The following is a 22,331-nucleotide window of genomic DNA, read 5'->3' as shown; positions in this document are numbered from 1 at the left end:
GATTCATAATCATCTTGATTTCCTATATGGTAACTTGAGATCTCATGAAACTACTTCACAGGTGTTGTGTGTGACAGCGACAGGTTGATGTTCATAAAAGGCTGCCAAGAAACAAGAGAGCCTTTTCCTTTGCAAGTTGACTCTGGTATGTTTAGAAGGGTGTATATGTAAGTTGAAATGATTAAGGGGGAATGGATGTGATTGTAATGTTACATAGTATAAATATGAAAATATCACAATGAAATCCAATATTTTATGCAGTTTATATGCATTAATAAAAATGGAAAAAAAAACAGGGATGAGTAGAACTTGGAAAAAAAATATGTAGATCACTTTTTATTTATTTATATATTTTTATTTTTTAAAATTTTTTGGTACTGGGGATTGAACTCAGGTCCTTGCACTTGCGAGGCAGGCGGCAGAACCACTGAGCTAAATCCCTGGCCCCCCAAAAATATATAGATCACTTACACTGGCACACCTGGCTTTGTGGAATGTCACGTTGCCCCTTTACCCCTGGCAACAATCATGACAGATCCTCAAAGGGTAGTCTTTTTTACATCAGAAGTAAAGTATTCTACACCAGGGACAAAAATGTTATGTAAACCTACAGCTTAGAAAGGAAGTATGCTTGCCTGTGGTGATAATGCTTTGAAATGGATATTCAGCCATCAGAAACCTTTTACAGATTAATTTTATTTGCCTTCCAGATAATCCATAGTATAAGTGCAAAACATACTGTTACTCTCCATATCTGAGGTTTGGAAGCCCAGGAAATAACTAATCTAAACTGTGTTAAATGAAACAAGATCGAGCCAGATGCCTGGTTCAGATCTTGATGGTTATTAGTGGTAATGAATCTTAATTTTCTATTTGCTTCTAAGATACAAAGGGAAGGATTAGAATTTGAACTCATGTCTTGTGACTCCTAACCTGTTGTCTTTTTGTCTGTATGTTCAATGTTATTATCTCTATTCTTGAAAAGACAGATAGCTTTTGTCTGGTGCAAGAACCACCATAGTGTCATGTCAGGTGAGATTCCCTTCAAACCTAGTCCCTACCTGTGGCTCTGACCCATCTGGGGTTGTTCTGTCTCTTGGTCAGTGTATGTCAGTCTGACTTGTCTTGTCGAAGTTCCAGTCTCAAGGCAGCAGCCTTCAGTAGCCTCTCCACCTACATCATATTTGGAGTCTCATATTTTCTCTACATCATATTTGGAGTCTCAGCTTCAAAGACATTGCTGCAGTGAAAATTTTATTTAAAGTAAAGAATCATCTTTTCCCAGCTTGTTACACTTCATCCATCCATAGTTTTAATTTTTCTGTAGCATTGATCACATTCTCAAATTCTTTGTTATTTGTAAGTCTACTTATTTACTGGCTACCCCTCTGTCATAAAAATGTAAGAGCAATGCATGTACTGAGCTTTTATTTGTCCATTATTGTATATTTAGTACCAAGACAAAGTGGAATATGTATTTTAATATTAAATCATGAAAAGGCATATAACAGTTCAGATACTAGACACATTTAGATTTAGTTAAACTACATAAACAACCAAACTGAAAAAAAAAGTACCTAGAAAACTTTTTAAACCTTCCTAAAATAAGGAATGGTTTTTTAGTATTTCTCTGGTTTTCTGGAGCAATATAGTTAAGTTTTCAATGGTGGCTCGCCTTGCACATTCCATTGGTAGAAAGTTGGTGATGCTGGTCTAGTCATTAGTTATGCAAACTTGTCTGTCCCTGTTGGTCCATTCCTGAACTGGAACCAGACCTGTCAACCCTTTCATTGCTTGTCTTAGTCACTTTCCTCATGGCTAGGACAAAGTGCCTGCCACCAGTAATGTAAGGGAGGGGTGGTTTACTTGGACTCATGTGTTTAGTCCATAGTCTCCCAGTTGCAAGGCAGGAGGGCATGACAGAGAGGCAGTGGAGGAAAAGCTGCTCATGCCATGGCAGCCAGAAAGCAGCAAGTCAGGGGCGGGGTATACTCTTCTAGGCCATGCCCCCAGTGACCTGTCCTCAACCTGACCCCACTTTCTCACAGCAAGTCAGTTGGATGCCCCTGTAATCCAGTCACCTCCCAGATACATGAGGCTTTATCTTTGAGCTTTGATTACCAAGAAGATTACAGGATTTTCATTCTTGAAAATGTTGAGAATAGAAACATATAACTCCTACTTTTATCTTGATGTGATTTGAAGACAAGAGTCTTTAATATTTTTATTATCATTATTACCACCAGTATTTGATTGCTTACTGAAGTCATTCTCAACCAGTATTTATTGATTGCTTACTGAAGTCATTCTCAGGGGCCTGAGGATCCCTGGCATTTGCCAAGATTCTTTCACAGGGGCCACAAAGTCAAACCCTATATATATATATATATATATATATATTTTTTTTTTTTTTTTCCCTACTGGGGATTGAACTCTGGTCATTGCACTTGCTTGCGCAGCAGGTGGCGAAACCACTGAGCTAAATCCCCAGCCCTCGTTAATGATATTAAGATGTTTTCTTTTCTCATTTTATTGACATTTTGTATTGCTAAGAAATGGTGGTCAAGCCTGCTGGCTTCTGTTGCCTTTGCAGGACACAAGGTCTAGGTGCACATTATTCACCACCACACACCCATTGCTTAGGAAGTGCTAATTTCACTTGCAAATGTATTTCATGGAGCAATAAAAATATTAGTTTTTAAAAAATATTGACCCACAAATTTCTCTCTTGATTATTCCCTGTCATGGAATGAGAGACACAAATAAAGTACTTCTGCTCTGTTCTCCGAACATCATAGGTATCTTTTTTTTTTTTTCTTTGATTTTTTTGAGGCAGGGTCACCCTTTGTAGTTCAGGCTGGCCCTGAACTCACTATGTAGTCCAGGGTGGCTTTGAACTTGCGGCAATCCTCCTGCCTTAGCCTCCCTAGTGCTGGGCATTACAGGCATGCACCACCACACTCAGCCATCATGGGTATCTTAAGGCAAGTACTTTGTACAGATTTTGAGTCATGAGTTAAAGTAGTTGCTGTTTCCATGGAATGCCACATTTACTTGAAAGAAATGACAAATTTTGTTTTTTCAGACTAGAGTATATGGCAGACATTTTCATGAAAATGAATGGAGTAAGCCATTCATTAATTGAAAAACAACTGAGAGAACTTATGGAAAATAAAAATTTTTATCTTTCAAATGAAAATTTGCATTTTGTAATCTGCCAAAGTGAGCTTGTCTGTTTCTCAATACTTAAAAGACTTCAGATAAGATGGACAGTGATTATTTTGTATGATGACATGTGTCAACATTTAGAAAAACTGTATAACTCAGTAAAACAATATTTTCCAAATAATCTTTGCATATTATTATGTCATGCTTGGGAAAAGATTGATTCAAAGTACAAGGTAGGCCAGTAGACTTTTTTTTCTTAAATTCTTTTATTGATACACTTTAGGTATACAGTATGTTTACATTTATCATTGGGTGCTTGTACCTGTGTATATGATGTATCTTCTTCTTTTTTCCACATTACCTGTGCACCCTTCACCCCCTCCACCCTTCCCTATTTACATAGACTTCATTTCCATTTTTTTTCTTTTCTCATAATTTTTCCTTTCCCTTCTCTCCTTTCCCCTTCCCCTTCCACCACCCCTACCCCTTTGGACCTTTTCTTCCTGTTTCAAATTATCAATTATTCATTTTCATCATTTTAACTCTTATTTGCACTTTCAGTTTCTCATACCAGAGAAACTATTCGGTATTTACACGTGTGTCCAATTTATTTCACTTAAGAGTATGGCCTCAGTGTGCATCCATTTAGCTATAAATGTCTCTAATTTCCCATTCTTTATGGCTGAGTAAGCACTCCATTTTATAAAAAACCCCACATCTTCTTTATCCCAGTTTCCAGTTGATGGGCATTTGGGCTGTTTCCAAGTTTTAGCTATTACAAACTGTGCTGCTATGAACATGGGTGCACATATATCACTGTGGTATGATTCTTTTAATTCTTTGGGGAAGATCCCCAGCAGTGGAATAGCGGGGTCAAATGGGACTTCCAGTCCTAGTTCTCTGAGGTATCTCCATACAGATTTCCACAGTGGTTGCACCAGTCGACACTCCCACCAGCACTGGAGCAGGGTTCCTCTTTCCCCACAGCCCCACCAGCATTTGTTATTGGTTGATTTCATGATAGCAGCCATTCTTTCTGGGGTGAGGTGAAATCTCAGTGTTGTTTTCATTTGCATCTCTCGAATGACCAGTGATGTTGAACATTTTTTCATGTCTTTATTTGCTATTTCTACTTCTTTATCTGAGAAATGTCTTTTAATTTCAGCTGCCCATTTTTGGATTGAGTCTTGAAATTTGGGAGGTCTGATCTTTTTATGTTCTTTATAGATTCGAGATAGTAGACCTTTGTCTGAGGAAGAGCCGGTGAAGATTTTTTCCCACATTGTGGATTGTCTCTTCACACTGCTGGTGGTTTCTCTTGCTCTGCAGAAGCTTTTTAATAAGAAGACATCCCATTTGTTGATTGTTTGTGCTAGTTCACGGGCAACTGAGGTTTTGTTCATAAAATCTTTTCCTACACCAGTGTCTTCAAGGGCTCTACCTAACCTCTGTTCCACCTGGTTCAGAGTTTCTATTTTAATATTTAGATCTTTAATCCATTTTGATTTTAGTTTAGTGCATGGTGAGAGATACAGGTCTAGTTTTAATCTTTGGCAAGTTGAAGCCCAATTTTTAAAGCACCATTTATTAAAGAGGCTATCTTTCCTCCAGTGAGGGTGTTTGGCTCCTTTGTCAAAGATGAGATGGCTTAGTGTGTCTGGCATTGTTTCTGCATCTTCTAATCTGTTCCACTGGTCTGTGAGTCTGTTTCTTTGCCAGTACCATGCTGTTTTTATTACAGTAGCTTTGTAGTATAGTTGCAGGTTGGGGATTGTGATTGTCTCTGTTACCTAGAATTGCTTTTGCTATTCTGGGTCTCTTCTTGCTCCAAATGAATATTTGGATTGTTTTCTCGAGGTCTATGAAGTATGCTACTGGGATCTCAATTGGAATTGCATTAAATCTATATAGCAGTTTTGGAAGTATGGCCATTTTCACTATATTAATCCTTCCTACCCAGGAGCAGGGGATGTCTGTCCATTTTCTGATATCATCTTCAATCTCTCTTTCAGAGTGCCACAGTTTTCAAAGAAGAGGTCTTTGATTTTGTTCATTAGGATGATTCCTAGGTATCTCAGTTTTTTGGATGCTATTGTGAAAGGAATTATTTGCCCTATTTCTCTCTCAGTGAGTCTGTCATTGGTGTAGAGGAAAGCTATTGAGTTTTGTGTGTTGACCTTGTAACCAGCTACTTGACTGAATTTGGTTATTAAGTCTAGAAGACTTTTGGTGGAGTTCTTGGGGTCTTTTATATAGAGTATCATGTCATCTGCAAATAATGACAATTTGACTTCTTCCTTTCCTATCTTTATTCCTTTTATTTCTTTCTCTTGTCTGATTGCCGTGGCCAATGTTTCCAGAACTATATTGAACAAGAGTGGTGATAGTGGACATCCTTGTCTTGTTCCTGATTTGAGTGTGAAGGATTTCAGTTTTTGACCATTTAGTATGATATTGGCTGTTGGTTTTTCATAGATGGCTTCTATCAGTTTGAGGTAGAGACCATCTATTCCAATTTTTTGTAGGGTTTTTATCATAAATGCATGTTGGATTTTGTCAAATGCTTTTCTGCGTCTATGGAGATAATCCTATGGTTTTTGTCCTTGGCTCTATTGATATAGTGTATTACATTGATTGATTTTCATATATTGAACCATCCCTGCATCCCTGGGATGAATCCCACTTGATCAGGGTGTATGATCTTCTTGATGATCTTCTGCATTCTGTTTGCCATTATCTTATTAAGGATTTTTGAATCTGTGTTCATTAGTGAGATTGGCCTATAGGTCTTTTTTTCAGTTGGGTCTTTCTCTGCTTTGGGGATCAAGGTGATGCTTGCTTCCAGGAATGAATTTGGGAGTATTGCTTCCCCTTCAATTTCACTGAAGAGTTTTAACAGAGGTGGCAGCAGTTCCTCTCTAAATGTCTTGTAGAATTCAGCAGTGAAGCCATCAGGGCCCAGGATTTTCTTAGTTGATAAGTTTTTAATTACATTTTCAATTTCTTTGGTTGATATTGGGTTGTTCAGAATTTTTAGGTCTTCTTCACTCAACTTTGGTAATTCATATGTATCTAGGAATCTGTCCATTTCTTCTGTGTTGTCTGTCTTATTGGCGTATAGGTTCTGGAAGTAGGTATTGATGATCCTCTGGATTTCTGCTGGGTCTGTTGTCATTTCACCCTGTTCATTCCTAATTGCATGGATTTGGGCCTTTTCTTTCCTTTTTCTGATAAGATTGGCTAAGGGTTTGTCAATTTTGTTGATTCTTTCAAAGAACCAACTCTTGGCTTCATTGATTTTTTTGTATTGTTCTCTTAGTCTCCATTGCATTGATTTCTCCTCTGATCTTATAATTTCCTCCCTTGTATGAGCTTTGGGGTTGTCCTTCTCTTCTTTTTCTAGAAGCTTGAGGTTCAGCATCAGGTTGTTTAATTGGGCTCGCTCGTTCTGTTTTCCTAATATGCATATTCACTGCTATGAATTTCCCTTGTAAGACAGCTTTCATTGTGTCCCATAGATTCCGATATGTTGTATTGTCGTTGTCATTTAATTGAAGGAACTGTCTGATTTCTTCTTTAATTTCCTCTATGACCCATTGGTTATTCAGAAGTGTGTTGTTCAATTTCCACGTGTTTATGAAATTTTTTGAGTTTCTTTTGTTATGGATCTCCAATTTCATTGCGCTATGGTTTGATAATGTACAGAGGATAACTTCAATTTCTTTGCACTTAAACATGTTCTATGTGTGAGTATGTGGTCTATTTTGGAGAATGACCCATGTGCAGCTGAGAAGAATGTGTATTCTGATTTTGTGGGGTGGAAGACTCTGTAAACATCTCTTAAGTTCATTTGTTCAAGAGTTCGATTGAGTTCTAGTACTTCATTACTTATTTTTAGTCTAGTTGATCTATCTATTTGTGACAGTGGGGTGTTGAGGTCCCCCACTACAATTGTACTAGTGCATATATGACTTTTCATGTCCGTTAGTATTTGTTTTATATAGTTGGGTGCACTAGTGTTTGGTGCATAGATATTTATGATTGTCATCGCTTCCTCTTGGATTCTTCCCTTTACAAGGATGTAGTGTCCTTCTTCATCTCTCTTAATCAGTGTTGCTTTGAAATCTACTTGATCTGCAAAGAGAATAGCTACTCCTGCTTTTTTTCAGGTTCCTGTCACATGGAGTATTGTTTTCCACCCTTTAACTTTCAGTCTGTGAGTTTCCTTTTGAATTAAGTGTGTTTCTTGTATGCAGCATACTGTTAGATTTTGCTTCTTGACCCATTCTGCCAGTCTGTTTCTTTTGATTGTTGAATTGAGACCATTAACGTTGATGGTTATAAGTGAAACATATTGACTTGTCATTGCCATGTCTTTTTCTTTTTGTTGGGTTCTCCCCCTTTACATTTAATTTCTTGTCATGCCAGATGGGTTCATTCTGCTTTGTTTCCTGGGGTTGTGTTCCTCATTGTCTGTTCCTAGGCTATTGTGTAAAATTCTTTGGAGTGCTGGTTTGGTATTCACGAAGTTCCTAAGGTGCTCTTTGTCATGAAAGTATCCTATTTCTCCATCCATTTTGAAAGATAGTTTTGCAGGGTACATCAATCTGGGTTGGAGGCTGTTTTCTTTTAGGGCTTGGAATATGTCACTCCAAGCTCTTCTTGCCATGATGGTTTGTGTTGAGAAGTCTGCTGTGATTCTGATGGGCTTTCTTTTGTATGTGATTTGTTTCTTTTCTCTCACTGCTTGGAGAACTTTGTTCTTCTGTTGTGTTTCTGGAATCTTAACAGTTATATGCCTATGTGTAAATTTTTTTGATCAAGGCTATTTGGAGTCCTGTATGCCTCACTTATCTATATGTCAAGCTCTTTTCCCCTGCTTGGGAAGTTTTCTGCCATTATTTCTGTGAAGAGGTTTTTTTATGTCATCTGCACTCTCTCCTGTTTCTTCATTGAGCCCAATCAGTCTTATGTTATTGTTCTTTGCATCATCTAGGAGCTGCTGGATTGATTTCTCATGTTCCCTTATAATTTTGAAGAATTTTTCTTTTCCTGGTCACTAATTGCAATCTTATCTTCTATATCTGAAATTCTGTCCTCACATTGGCTCATTCTGCTGTGTAATCTTTCAATGGAGTTTTTCATCTCCTGGAAATCTATTTGCATCTGTTTTATGGATTCCATTTGTTTCTTATCTTGGGATTCCATCATGTTCCTCAGCTCCTCTCTAGATTTATTAATCATGTCTTGCACTAGGGGCACAATTTCTCCTGTTATCTGAGAAATTATTTCTGATTTCATTTTTTCCAGATCCCCTTTTGTTGCCAGTTCAGTGGGTCCAGGTGGTTGAGTATCAGAGTGTTCCATCTCAATTCCCTTTGGGGTTGCTGTAGGTGATCTGGAAGTCTGGTTTTGAGACTTATTTACGTGTTTTCTCATTTCGACTGGGCCACGGGGCTGTTAGCGCCTGCACGGGTTACCTCCTCTGAGCTGGGTGAGGTGGGACAGGGGCCGGGAGCAGTGGTAGGGATGGTGACCCAAAAGCCCTTTCCTGTGGGCTGGGAGCAGCAGGAGGGATGGTGGCCTGGAAGCACCTTCCTCTGGGCCAGGAGCAGCGGGACAGAAGGTTTCCCAAAAGCCCTTTCCTCTGGGCTGGGAGCAGCGGGAGGGATGGTGACCGGGAAGCCCCATCCTCTGGACCAGGAGCAGTGGGATGATGGCTCAGAAGCCCCTACCTCTGGGCCGGGAACAGCGGGACTCAGTACCTTGTTCTGGTGGTGTGGTGTCCTCTGCGTCTTTGTAGTGTGGAACCAGATGGCTGCCTGTCTGCAGCGAGGGGATTCGGTCTCTTCCGCATGACTCAGGACCTCGGTAGGGCATGCACAGACCTTCCTGTGTGCAGTGGGGTGATTCGGTGTCTTCTGCGCTACTCAGGACCTCGGTAGGGTGTGCACAGACCTGGCTGTCTGCAGCGGGCTGATTCGGCATGATTCTTTTAATTCTTTTGAGAAGATACCCAGCAGGGGAATAGCTGGGTCAAATGGGACCTCTAGTCCTAGTTCTTTGAGGTATCGCCATACTGATTTCCACAGTGGTTGCACCAGTCTGCACTCCCACCAACAATGGAGAAGGGTTCCTTTCTCCCTACACCCCTGCCAGCATTTCTTATTGGTTGATTTCTTGATAGCAGCCATTCTTTCTGGGGTGAGGTGGAATCTCAGTGTTGTTTTCATCTGCATCTCTCAAATGACCAGCGATGTTGAACATTTTTTCATGTATTTATTTGCTGCTTTTACTTCTTTGTCTGAGAAATGTCTGTTCATTTCAGATGCCCATTTTTGAATTGGGTCTTTGAATTTAGAGGGTCTGATTTTTTTAAGTTCTTTATATATTGTAGATAGTAGTCCTTTATCTAAGGTACAGCTGAAAAAATGTTTTTCCCAGATTGTATGTTGTCTCTTAGCTCTGTTGGTGGTTTCTCTTGCAGTGCAGAAACTTTTTAATAAGATGAGATCCCAGTTGTTGATTCTTTGTTCTAGTTCCTGTGCTACTGAGGTTTTGTTCATAAAGTCTTTTCCTATGCCAATGTCTTCCAGAGTTCTACCTAGCTTACCTTCCAGCAAGTTTAGTGTTTCAGTCTTATATTTAGATCATTAATCCACTTTGATCTTAGTTTAGTGCATGGTGATAGGTATGGGTGTAGTTTTAATCTTTGGCAGGTTGAAATCCAGTTTTCCCAGCACCATTTACTAAACAGGCTATCTTTCCTCCAATGAGGGTAGTTGGGTCCTTTGTCGAAGATGAGGTGGCTGAGTGTGTCTGGAGTTGTTTCTGCATCTTCTAATCTATTCCACTAAACCTCGGGTCTGTTTCTTTGCCAGTACCATGCTGTTTTTATCACAGTAGCTTTGTAGTATAGTTTCAAGTTGGGGATTGTGATATCCCCAGCCATGTCTCTGTTGCCTAGAATTGCTTTTGCTATTCTAGTTCTCTTCTGGATCCAAATGAATTTTGGATTGTTTTCTCTAGTTCTGTGAAGTATATTGTTGGAATTTCAATCGACATTGCATTAAATCTATAGTAGTTTTGGAAGTATGGCCATTTTCACTGTATTGATTCTTCCTACCCAGGAACAAGGGATGTCTTTCCATTTTCCTATATCCCCCTTGATCTCCTTTTTCAGAGTGCTGTAGTTTTCAGCGTAGAGGTCTTTTGCTTCCTTTGTTAGGTTGATTCCTAGATGTTTCATTTTTGGGGATGCTATTGTAAAAAGGATTTTCTCCCTAATTTCTCTCTTGGTGAGTCTCCTATTTGTGTATAAGAAGGCTATTGTTTTTTGAGTGTTGACCTTATATCCAGCTACTGTACTAAATCTGTCAATTAAGTCTAGATGCCTTTTGGCCAAGTTTTTTGGGTCTTCTATGTAAAGTATCATATCATCAGCAAATAGTGACAGTTTAACTTCTTCCTTTTATTTCTTTCTCTTTTCTAATTGCTGTGGCTAATGTTTCCAGAACTATATTGAACAGGAGTGGTGATAGTGGGCATCCTTGTCTTGTTCCTGATTTTAGCATGAAAGTTTTCAGCTTTTGACCATTTAGTATGATGTTGGCTGTTGGTTTTTCATAGATAGCATCAATCAGGTTGAGATAAAGACCTGTTATTGCAAATTTCTGTAGGGTTTTAATCATGAATGGGTGATGGATTTTGTCAAATGCCTTTTCTGCATCTATTGAGATGATCATATGTTTTCTGTCCTTGACTCTATTAATATAGTGTATTACATTTATTGATTTATGAATGTTGAACCATCCTTGCATCCCTGGGATAAATTTGACTTGGTCAGGGTGTATGATCTTCTTGATGACCCTCTGTATTCTGTTTGCCAGTATCTTGTTGAGGATTTTTGCATTTATGTTCATTAGGGAGATTGGCCTATAGTTCTCTTTTTGGGTTGGGTCTTTTCCTGGCTTTGGAATCAAAGTAACACTTGCTTCCAGGAATGAATTTGGAAGCTTTGCTTCCCTTTCAATTTCCTTGATGAGTTTAAAGAGTACTGGCATTAGTTCTTCTTTAAATGTCTTGTAGAATTCGGCAGTAAAGCCATCAGAACCTGATCTTTTCTTTGTTGGTAAATTTTTTATTACAGTCTCAATTTCACTCATTGTAATTGGGGTGTTTAGAATTTCTATATCTTATTCATTTAACTTTGGCAATTTTTATGTATGTAGGAATCTGTCCATTTCTTCTGTGTTTTCCATTTTATTAGAGTATAGGTTCTTGAAGTATTGATGATCCTCTGGATTTCTGTTGGGTCTGTTGTGACTTCCCCTTTTTCATTCGTAATTGCAGGATTTGAGCCTTCTCTTGCCTTTTTTTGATAAGGTTGGCTAAAGGTTTATCAATTTTATTTATTCTTTTGAGAAACCAACTCTTTGATTCATTGATTTTGTGTATCGTTCTCTTAGTCTCCATTGCATTGATTTCTGCTCTGATCTTTATAATTTCCTCTCTTGTATGAGCTTTGGGTTTGCTATGCTCTTCTTTTTCTAGGAGCTTGAAGTTCTGCATTAGGTTATTTATTTGAGTTCTCTCTTTTCCTAATATGGTCATTCACTGCTATGAATTTCCTATGTAGAACTGCTTTTATTGTGTCCCATAGATTCCTGTATGTTGTACTGGCATTATCATTTACTTGTAGAAACTGTCTAATTTCTTCTTTAATTTCCTCTGAGACCCATTGGTTATTCAGGAGGGTGTTATTCAGTTTCCATGTGTTTGTGGGGGTTTTGCGGTTTCTTATGTTATTGATCTCCAATTTTATTGCACTATGGTCTGATAATATACGGGGGTAACTTCAGTTCTTTTACATTTAGTTAGACATGTCCTGTGAGCTAGCACATGGTCTATTTTGGAGAATGACCCGTGTGCAGCCAAAAAGAATGTGTATTCTGATTTTCTGGGGTCGAACACTCTGTAAACATCTGTTAAGACCATTTGTTCATGAGTTTGGTTCATTTCTAGAATTTTGTTGTTAATTTTTTGTCTAGATGATCTGTCTATTTGTGACAGTGGGGTATTGAAGTTTCCCACTTCAATTGTATTAGTGCTTATTTGGTTTTTCATGTCCATTAACATTTGTTTTGTATAGTTGAGTGCATTTGTATTTGGTGCATACATATTTATGATTGTCATCTCTTCCTCTTGGATTGTTCCCTTCACAAGTATGTGGTGACCATCTTTGCCTCTCTTAATTAGTTTTGGTTTGAAATCTACTTTGTCTGCAAATAAGATCGCTGCCCCTGCTTTTTTCTGGGTTCCTGTCTCGTTGAGAACTGTTTTCCATCCTTTTACTTTCAGTCTATAGATTTCTTTTTGAGTTAGGTGTGTTTCTTCTATACAGCATATTGTTGGATTTTGCTTCTTAATCCATTCTGCCAGTCTATTTCTTTTGATTGGTGAATTGAGGCCATTGACATTGATGGTTATAATTGACAGATATTAACTCATCCTTGTCATGGTGTTTTACTTTTGTTCGCTCTTTTCTTATTTTTCCCCCTTTCCCTTTAATTTCTTACCTGGTGGCTTCCCTCTGCTGGGCCACATGGAGTTGTGACCTTCATTGATTTTTTCTAGGATATTGTTTAGAATTTCTTGGAGTCTTGGTTTGGTGTTCATGGAATTTCTTAAGTGTTCTTTGTTGTGAAAGTATCTAATTTCCCCATCAATTTTGAAAGATAATTTTGCAGGATACAACAGTCTAGGTTGGACGTTATTTTCTTTTAAGTCTTGAAATACTTTACTCCAGGCTCTCCTTGACTTGAGAGTTTGTGTTGAGAAGTCTGCTGTTATTCTAATGGGTTTTCCTTTGTAGGTGATTTGTTTCTTTTCTCTAACTGCTTATAAGATTTTGTTCTTCTGTTGGGTTTCTGGGATCTTGACTATTGTATGTCTAGGTGTAGATTGCTTTTGATCGTGGCTTGTTGGAGTTCTGCATGCCTCACTTATCTGTATGTCTATTTCTCTACGTCTGTCTGGGAAGTTTTCAACTATTACTTCTGTGGACAGTTTTTTTATGTCAATTGTAGTTTCTCCTGTTTTTTTGTGGACTCTTATCAATCTTATGTTATTCTTCTTTGCATCATCTAGCAGCTGCTGGATTGATTTCTCATGGTCCATCACTATTTTTTTGGTATGGGGGATCGAGCTCAGGTCCTTGCACCTGTGCAGCAGGTGGTGAAACCACTGAGCTAAATCCCCGGCCTCCATTACTATTTTGAAGAAGTCTGTGTTTTCATGGTCCTTAACTGCAATCTTGTCTTCTATATCTGATATTCTATCTTCAGATTCCCTTAATTTGCTGTACATGGTTTCAATGGAGTTTTTAATCTCCTGAATATCTGAATATGTTTCATGGATTCCATTTCTTTCTTATGTTGGGCAATCATGGTTTCCATTTCTTTCTTATGCTGGTCATTCATAGCTTCCAGCATGTTTCTGAGCTCATCTATTTTTTACCTGTTTCTGTTCTAGAGCCTCTAATCATGTCTTTCACTCTGCTCACCATCTCTGTAGTTATCTGGGAGATTATTTCTGCTTTGAATTTTTCTGGAGCCTCATTCATCTGTTTTGTTACTTCCTGTGCTATCAGTTCAGGGTGTCCAGGTGGTTCATTAGACTTTTCCACCTTGTTTCCCCCAGAATTTACCCTTGGTGGGATGGAAGTCTGAGTTTGTGCCTTGCTTAAATGTCTTCTCATTTTTGTTTTTGGTACTGTCCTTGGTTTAATTCCTGGGTTGATACTTCGAAATTGCTTATTGTAAGTATCTTTGTTGCTTGTAATTAGAACCCCTATGGAATGATATCTTCTCATAGGAATTTTCCAGATACAGCTTGTCGTTAAGCTTTGAGTCTCTAATGACTCTGAGGCTATCTCATTTTCATTATATCAGGAAGGATCACTGACTAGATCAATCACAAGACCTTAGCCCAAGTGATACAGTCAGCAACACCATAGCATCAAATACATCTTAGAAAATGACAATTTGTGAAAGTTATGAATCGGTCACCTTTAACTGTGTGAATTAAATCAGAATCAAGGACCAACCCAACATATGTTTATAGTGGATAAACTCTTCAGTATAGCAACTTTACCCTTTGGGATGGGGAGTTAGGAGTTGGGGAGGGAGGGATAGATAGGTACAAGGATAGGGGAAGGTTAGCAGTGAGGCCAGAGGACACAGGTGAGAGAAGGAAAAAGAGAATAAAAGAAAAATAAAAAAGAAATCCGAATTAGAGCCATAACAGGAACACAAAGTGAGATGAAGCACAGTGTGGGACAGCAAGAGTGTGTGAGAGAGAGAGAAAGGAAAGAGAAAAGAAAGAGAAAAAAAGAGAATAATAAAAATTTAAAAAGAGTAGCAAAAAAATTAAAAATAAGAGCAAAAACCCCCCCAGTAATGATAATTTTGAAAATGAAAAATGAAAATGAAAATGAATTGCCTCCTTCAGGGTGTCTCTGCTGTCACAATAAACAACTTGGGCAGCAGTGTGCAGATACAAGTCAGTGAGTCTCAGCAAGCCAGTTGCAGACCCATGAGATTCAGGCAGATTTCTGGTGGCAAGTCCCAGGTTAAGCTCCCTGTCCTCCTATAGGGTTGAACTCTGTAAGGTTGTACTGCAGGTTCCAGCTGCCCTTCCCCTGAACATAGTCCAGGTTCCGATGGCAGGTGATGATCCCTCCAACTTACCCAGTATGGTGGTCTGGTGTCCCCTGTGTCTTTGTAGTGTGGAACCAGGTAGCGGTATAGCCAGGAGGCCAGAGGTGGTGGGGGCAGGTGTCCTGTAGGCACCTGTGCTAAGCAGATTGCTGCCGTGGGCATGCCCAGTGGTGAGGGGTCCTCACCTTCTGGCTGGTCCCCACAGGTGTACTTGGCACAGGCTGGATCACGGCTCCCAGCGGCGACCCAGTACATTTTTTTATTTTTTGGTACCAGGGATCAAACTCTGGACCTTCTGCTTGTGAGGCACGCAGCAGAACCACTGAGCTAAATCCCCGCCCCCCCACTAGATTTTAATGTAAGAAAATATCCTTATACATTACAATGTAATTCGGAAATTGGTGCTTGAAAAATTTTGGTATAATATAGCAAAAAAATATTCACATTGATCTGAAAAAACTATTAAAAGTCTACCTTTTCCAGTTTACATATTTATATAAGGTCAATTTTCTTTATACTTGAAAATAACAGAGAAAAAACAAACTGATTGCAAAAAAGGGATATAAGAATCTGTTTTCTTTTAAGTGAAACATTAAAGAGACTTGTAAAAATACAAAAGTATCCTCTATCACTATATTTTACTTTGAAAAATCAGATATTTCTCACAAAAATATGTCCCTTATGTTAGCATGTAACTTAAGGGTTTTTATTGGTATTTAAAATGAATTACTGATATTTAACTTTTTTCAGTTTTCATTTGTAATCTGGTAAATATTCACTTACATAGGGAAAAAGCCTCTTTGGGAACTCAGCAATTTTATGAGTGCTCAGTGTACTTGAAATGAGAAGATCTGAGAACAGATGGTTGACTGTATGTCTGGAATTATCTTCAGAGGTTACATTTTATGGACATTTATATTTGCTTTATGTTAAGAAATAAAAACTACTGTCATTTCCTTCTTTTCCATTTTGTTGTTGAAGTGGCATTGGAAACTCAACATTTTTGTTCTGACCCTCTCAAAATTTCTGAAGGCAAGAAAGATCTTTTAAGTATTCCTCCCTGAGTTATGTTATGCTTTTACATTTTCTATAAATTTTTATGAAATAGCGTAACATTAAAGTTAAAATGATAGCATAGTTACATCTTAAGTCAGTAATGAACATATGTAGAATATGAGGTAGTTTCCTACTTGGTGTATTGAGAGAGATGTTTATTTTTTGATATGTTTGGTCCTTACCAGTTACAAGGCAGGTACTTAATAAATTAAAATGGAAAGGGTGAACAAAGTCTGTGTACTTTTGAGCCCTGAGAAGACATGTCACATAGTGCTTTGGATTTCAGATGGGATAGAACTCACTGTATTTTCATGTTGCCTCCCCATATTTTATTATTCTGTGTATATACTTATAAATTAATGAGATTGCTTTTCTCAGTGATTCTAGAAATTCTTATTTTGCTTTTTATAACTAACAATAAAGTTATATTTAAAAACTCATGATTTAAAAGTCAATTTAGAGACAGTTTGGGAAGATCTTTGAGTGAAGATAAGATTATTACTTTAATTTAGACTGTGTCTGATTTTAAGTGCCTGCCATATGTTATTTGAATAGATTTCTTTACATATAAGTGATGCTGATATAATCTGATATCACATCATCACCCAAGCATGACATGAAATTAAAAATTAATTGGCTTTGTAATTGTTTAGCTTTCATCTTCTATTTCAACAGTGAGGGCTAATTTATGGCTCAGAATACTCAATTGTTTTTCTGGGTAAATAGATTTTTAAAACGATTCTTACTGCTTACCTTTATTACCCTTCTGCTGATCAAAAGATTTGGCAAATTCCTGATTCAAAAGAGGGAACAGAATTAATATTGACTCTAGTGGAAGACTGAGAGAATTTTTTGTAGATTGTTATGGATATTGTTAGAGAAGAAATAGCACTATTTTTAGCACTTACTATATTAGTAGCCACCATGTGCATCACTGCTTGTTTAAGGTCCACCCACAGCCAGGAGACCTTAGGCTCATGCCTTTAAGAAGAGGCTGTAAGCTCGCAGTGAATGGTGGGAGGACTCCATGAGCTCCAAGCCATACTCTGCACCATGCATTTGCTCAGTACCATCCTGCCAGTAGGAAAGAGCCAGTGCAGAACCCTAAGTAGAAATGAAATTGGAGGTTGTTGAGCCCCTTGGTCCTTTTGCTGCTTCCTCCTTTTCTCTCTTATGTCTTAAGATTGCAGGATCTCACATACAGAATGGTGATTTCTGCAGGACCCGAGGGATGAGTCCTAAGAAGCTGCCACTGTGCTGTGCCAGATTATGTGGCAGGAAACACTGCAGTTATAGAAAAGACGAGCAAGGACAACACTCCTCAAAAACAGTGATGCTCAAAAGGAAAGAGACCTAATGAAATAAAAATAGGATCCTACTCGTTAAATGTTTAATGCTTACATACTATGTGTGGCATATTACCTTGAAAACGGTATGAAGTTTACTTGTAAAAGTGAGCGTCAGGAGTGTTTCGGTTTGTGCATGACCGTGAAGTGATGGAAGGAAGGTTATCTAAACACGGAGAAAGAACTGTCACACTAGGAATGGAGAAGTGTGGCTGTGGTAGTAACACGTGTTCATCTGAGGAAGCTGGTAGATAGTGGAGGTGTGTCAGTATTTCTGTGTAGCTTTCTTTGAAACAAGTGTTACAGCAGAACTGAATGTACCTGGTGCTTTTCTCTCCATCTGTAATACTGTCCTTCATTGTCTCAACAAGCTTTGAGTATCATTTGCATGACTACATATTTAAATACCCTTTGTATATGGCTTCAGATGCCAGAATTTATATTACATACTGACTTCCACATTTATGTTGTCCTGTCCTCTTTTCTAAAACTCTGCCCTCATTTTTCAGCTGTCACCTTGACATAGCTCTTTATGGCTATTTTAATAGATATTTCAAACTGGATGTATTTGAAACTAAACTTTTCAATCTTTACCCAAAACCTGTGGCAAACCTGTGATAGAGGAGGAATCTCTCAAGCCTGCCTCACAGATGACTCGGCTTGATATGCTGGTGCTTTTGAAAGAACGTTGCTGCCTCGCTCCCACCCCATTCAGGGTGTCTCTAAAGGACAGAGAGAAGAGCCAGAACCAGCGCACTCAGCTTTTCATCAAGTATGGAGGGAGAAATGGCCCAAAGTTGAAAGGCACACGCATTTCTCAACAGTGCAGTTGTGTAGCCTGTTGGCCCAGGATTGGACCAGGCTTGGGAGAGTCAAAACCAGACTAGAACCAAGGATGTTTGGGGAAGAGTCATGTGAAAAGGCCCTAGGAGTAAGCACTAAGTTTGAGGAGGTCTTTCTCAAGAGCTTGTCGGCCGCCAGGAAGTCATGATGAGGCTTCTTTGCCTACTGGCCAGATTCTCCACGCCATTGACAGTGTGATGGCAGGGATGGGGGTTATGCTCCCGAGTGAGATCGTGAACTGTTGCTGCTGCTTGTCCAAACAGTAGGCCACAGAGACCAAAGCTGAGCACTTTCCAGTGAACATTTAGTAGTAGGTTGATCCCTACCCCATTTTTCATTCCAGAGGAGGCAGCAATTCATTCCTACTGGATTTAGTACAGACTTTAGCTACTGGACTTGTCTTCCTAGTACTTCTGCCTGCACCGTTATCTGAAAGCTTACAGAATGCCTGCTTTAACCACTTGGGAACCTGTAACATCAGGCTTCAAAGGACTCATATTACGCAAAGGAGGCATGACAGTGGGTGCAGTCTTGGGTTTCCTGGCCTCACCGTATGCCATCTTGCCTGAAGCAGCTTGTCTGATGCAACTGAGTGGCCTGTTTGAGGCCCAGCCAAGTTGCCAGCTCAGCCAGCTTCTTGTAGGGCTGCTGTGTTGTGGATGTGCATTCAGGGGCTGGTTTCTCTCTCTGTGTCTCTGACAACTGGCACTCCAGGCTCAAGTAGCAAGCAGTGGAAGTGAGACTGCCCCCTCTGAACTGGTGTCCTGCTTCGGTGCTTTAGACTCCAGTGACTTAGAAGTTTGGCTTCTGGCTGTGGGGCTGGGAATGGAACATGTGCCAGGAGACACACTCGAGGCTCCAATGAATTATTACCTGGTTGTTTTGGACTTGTCACATCAAGAGACCAGCAGGCAGGTGAAGAAGTTACAGTGTTGCCAAGGACAGCTTGATCCTGTTTGCCATAGAGGCACCAGGGTTACTGGTGCTCACGGAAACCCAGGGAGTTACAACTAGGATTCCCACTCTTTGACAACAGATTTTGACTGTGACCTGTTGGTAGATGAAGTTCCAATCTGTTTTCTCCAGCCCTAATATCTGTACCAAACAGGCTTTATAGAACTGAAGATGTTTATGATTCATATGGAAAAGAGACAATGACATTCTGTATAGTAACATTTTGTTTTTAGCTCTGTCCAGTTTTAGTCCTTTTTTCTCTAACTTACGTAGTTGCTAATATAAATATAAAATTGAGAGCCTGAGAATTTGATAGCTTAAAGCTCCCTTTTAAAAGATTGCTACTTTTTTGCTCCATATAATTTTAAATCATTATCTTAAATTGTTTAGATCAAAATATTACTCTTTTGAAAAAATACACATATTAATGTTTGTATACCTGTATGTGTATATGAAAAATATTAAGAATATATTAAGCATGACATAAAATACCTTTTTTTGAGCTGACACTGTCCTCGTGTTGACATTCTCAAGGCTTTCCACTTGGTACTTTTTATACCCCCAACAATACCACACCAACTACGCCGTATTGGTTCTATGTCCATGCCTGGAATGTTCTTCCTGATGTCATTTCATTCTCTACCCATTACCACCATTCCTATTTGGTCTGTCTGTGCTGAAATCATCATTAAGTTGCAAGTTTGTCATCCTCTTCCAACTTTCACTTATCCAGAGAAAGGATTATGCATTATTTTGAGAAAAAGAAGCAACAACATTTGTAACTATCAAATTTAGCACTTTAGCTGGCACACAGGAAGTATAATGAATGAACTATATGTACAATTAAAAGATTATGATTCTTTTTGCTTTATTTATCCCTGTGAACAATTAGAGAAAGAAGACAATTGATTGTAAATTTGGTTTCTTAGCAGTCAAAATATGAGAGTGTGTTTGTGGCTGATTAATATCCTGAATCATCTCAAAACATAGAGCAACTTCTGTCACATAAAAATATTATGGTGTGTCCTTACCCACATTATCCACTGGATCTGGCACCATGTGACTTCTGGTTCTGCCCTAAATTCAAAATGAGCATGTAAGGGAAATGTTTTTGAATCTATTGAGAATGTAGACTTCCAGAACTGCTTCCGAAACTGGCAAGAATGATGGGTTAAATGTGTTCAAAGTGAGGAGGAGTGTTAGGAGGGAATCACTGGCAGTGTGACTCTAACTGTAATGCATTTTTTAAAAACTTTAAACATTCACCTATGGGAGACTCGGATGGGGATGTGGAGAACAACCCAAGCTCCTTAAACTTATTGTTAATATTATTGTTATTATTAGTGATAAAGTGAGGCAGGAAAAGGTGTCACCCTTTGAATCCCCTCTACTCCTTATACACGTACATACCTCTTGAAACCTTTCCCCAAGAATGTTTCTTTTATATAAATGGACTTCATTGAAATCTTTAAAAAAACTTTAAGCATTCATTGTATTTTTTGATTCCATTTATAGAGGCCTCCTACCCCCTTTTCAAGAGGTAGAAAGTTATAGAATTAAGTTTATAAATAATAGAAGAATTTCATGAAAGCATTGTGATTTTACCACTGACTTCAATAGGTATTTACTTATAATTAATTTATGTTCAATTTCAGATTGCAGAGGAGGGATCTACCATTTCGTGTGTGGTAGAGCGCACGAGAGGAGCCCTGGACTACGTGCATGTGTTTTACACCATCTCACAGATAGAATCTGATGGCATTAATTACCTTGTAGATGATTTTGCTAATGGCAGTGGCACTATCACCTTCCTTCCTTGGCAGAGATCTGAGGTGAACCCTACTTTCTTTGTTGCTTTGAACGCCTCCAGGAAGGGTTTCTGTGGTGTGTTTGTTCTTTAATGTCTCTGCAGCTTTTTGCCATTTAAGCAATTTGAAATATTAAGGAGACCAAGTACACATAATGGTATAAAATATTTTAGTTCACCATGCTGGAATATTCCTATCCATAATTTTTTATATTAAAATGTAAATACCTTACAATAGCTTATCAGGAATACATAGCACATTTACTAAAAACTGGCAAATAATAAATGATCTAAGGAAAATTTTGAGGGTCTTACAAGTGAATTGAATGAAAAAATAAAGCTGAGGGGCAGTTTTAACTATGCTTAAAACTTCAAGAAATAAAGCTGGTGAAGAGTGATCAATTTGGGAGAAGAAAGGAATGAATTATATAGTTTATAGCGAAAAGCTCTCCAGCAGCATTCTGTAAATAAATCCATGATAAAGGTTTTACTAATCTTTGGTAAAAAAAGGACACCTAGTAAGTTTCTAAAACGCTAAAATTACTCAGTTTGTGGGCCAGTGATTTAGCTCAGTGGTTCTGCTGTCTGCCTTGCAAGTGCAAGGACCCGAGTTTGATCCCCGATACCAAAAAAAAAAAAAAAAAAAAAAAATGACTCAGTTTGCACAAGTATATTTTATTCTAGTGCTTTGTCTTTTCTTGTTTGTCCTTGAATTTAAAGTGCTCTTTATTAAATATGATAGTATGTGGTATATTTTTAATGTGCCTGCTTGACCAAACTATGAACTAGAAATATAACTGAGAACCCTTGCTTTATAACTTACATTAATATACAGTTTGGAAGAGATAATAGTAAATCAAATTTGGTTGGTAAAATGGTTATAAACATTTCAGTTGATAATTATTTAAAATATTAGCTTCTATAAGTTTTGAATGTCTTTTTCCCTCTAATTCAAAAATAATGATATTATTTGGTTATTATGTGTGCTTTTAATACTTCTTTTTTGAGCACATTGGTCATGCTATATAGTACTTAAAATCATAATAGGACTAAAATGAACGTTACAAATAAAATTCATATTCTTCATCAGATCTACAAAGTCAAAATCTCTAGGAACATTTTTTAAGAGTAAGTCTTCGGGCTGAGGTCCAGTGGTCAGTATTTTGGAGACTGTGTGTAGGTTTAGTTTGTTTCCAGTTGCTACTCTTCTTTCTGGGAAGAATCAGGAAGTCACCCTTCTTTCCGCCCACCCCTCACTCGCCTTCATCTTCTACCTCCGCTTGGATCTCAAATCCATTCATTTTCCCTTATCTCTTTGGTTGTTGGCTCAGAATTCCATCAGATGTAGTGAGTGATCCTCTTGCATGCTTTCTTGCTCTGTCCCCTCTGTTTGCATTCTGCCATGGTACCCTAAAACAGTTCTCATTTTGTCTGTCT

At 38.4% G+C, this 22,331-nt stretch overlaps 1 protein-coding gene across 5 annotated transcripts in view; it reads left to right on the top strand.

The window, feature by feature from the left end:
* The window catches only part of LOC147822404 (adhesion G protein-coupled receptor V1-like), a 48,102-nt gene that overhangs the window by 16,298 nt on the left and 9,473 nt on the right, over positions 1-22,331 (top strand). Inside the window, exons 5-6 of one of the 5 annotated variants that reach the window (XR_015445712.1) lie at positions 62-145; positions 20,743-20,971. Coding sequence is in view for 1 of the 5 variants with exons in the window: in XM_087196870.1 (XP_087052996.1) it covers positions 20,743-20,919 (177 nt within the window). In the remaining 4 variants the exon portion in view is untranslated. The other 4 variants (XR_015445715.1, XR_015445714.1, XR_015445713.1 and 1 more) reach the window with 4 other exon arrangements.

This window comes from Heterocephalus glaber, unplaced genomic scaffold (genome assembly GCF_053883595.1).
Source record: "Heterocephalus glaber isolate CG9 unplaced genomic scaffold, H.glaber_assembly_v1.0 deba00001625, whole genome shotgun sequence".
Classification (NCBI taxonomy): domain Eukaryota; kingdom Metazoa; phylum Chordata; class Mammalia; order Rodentia; family Bathyergidae; genus Heterocephalus; species Heterocephalus glaber.
Note: the sequence above shows the minus strand (reverse complement) of the source record. Positions and strands in the feature narration are given on the sequence as shown.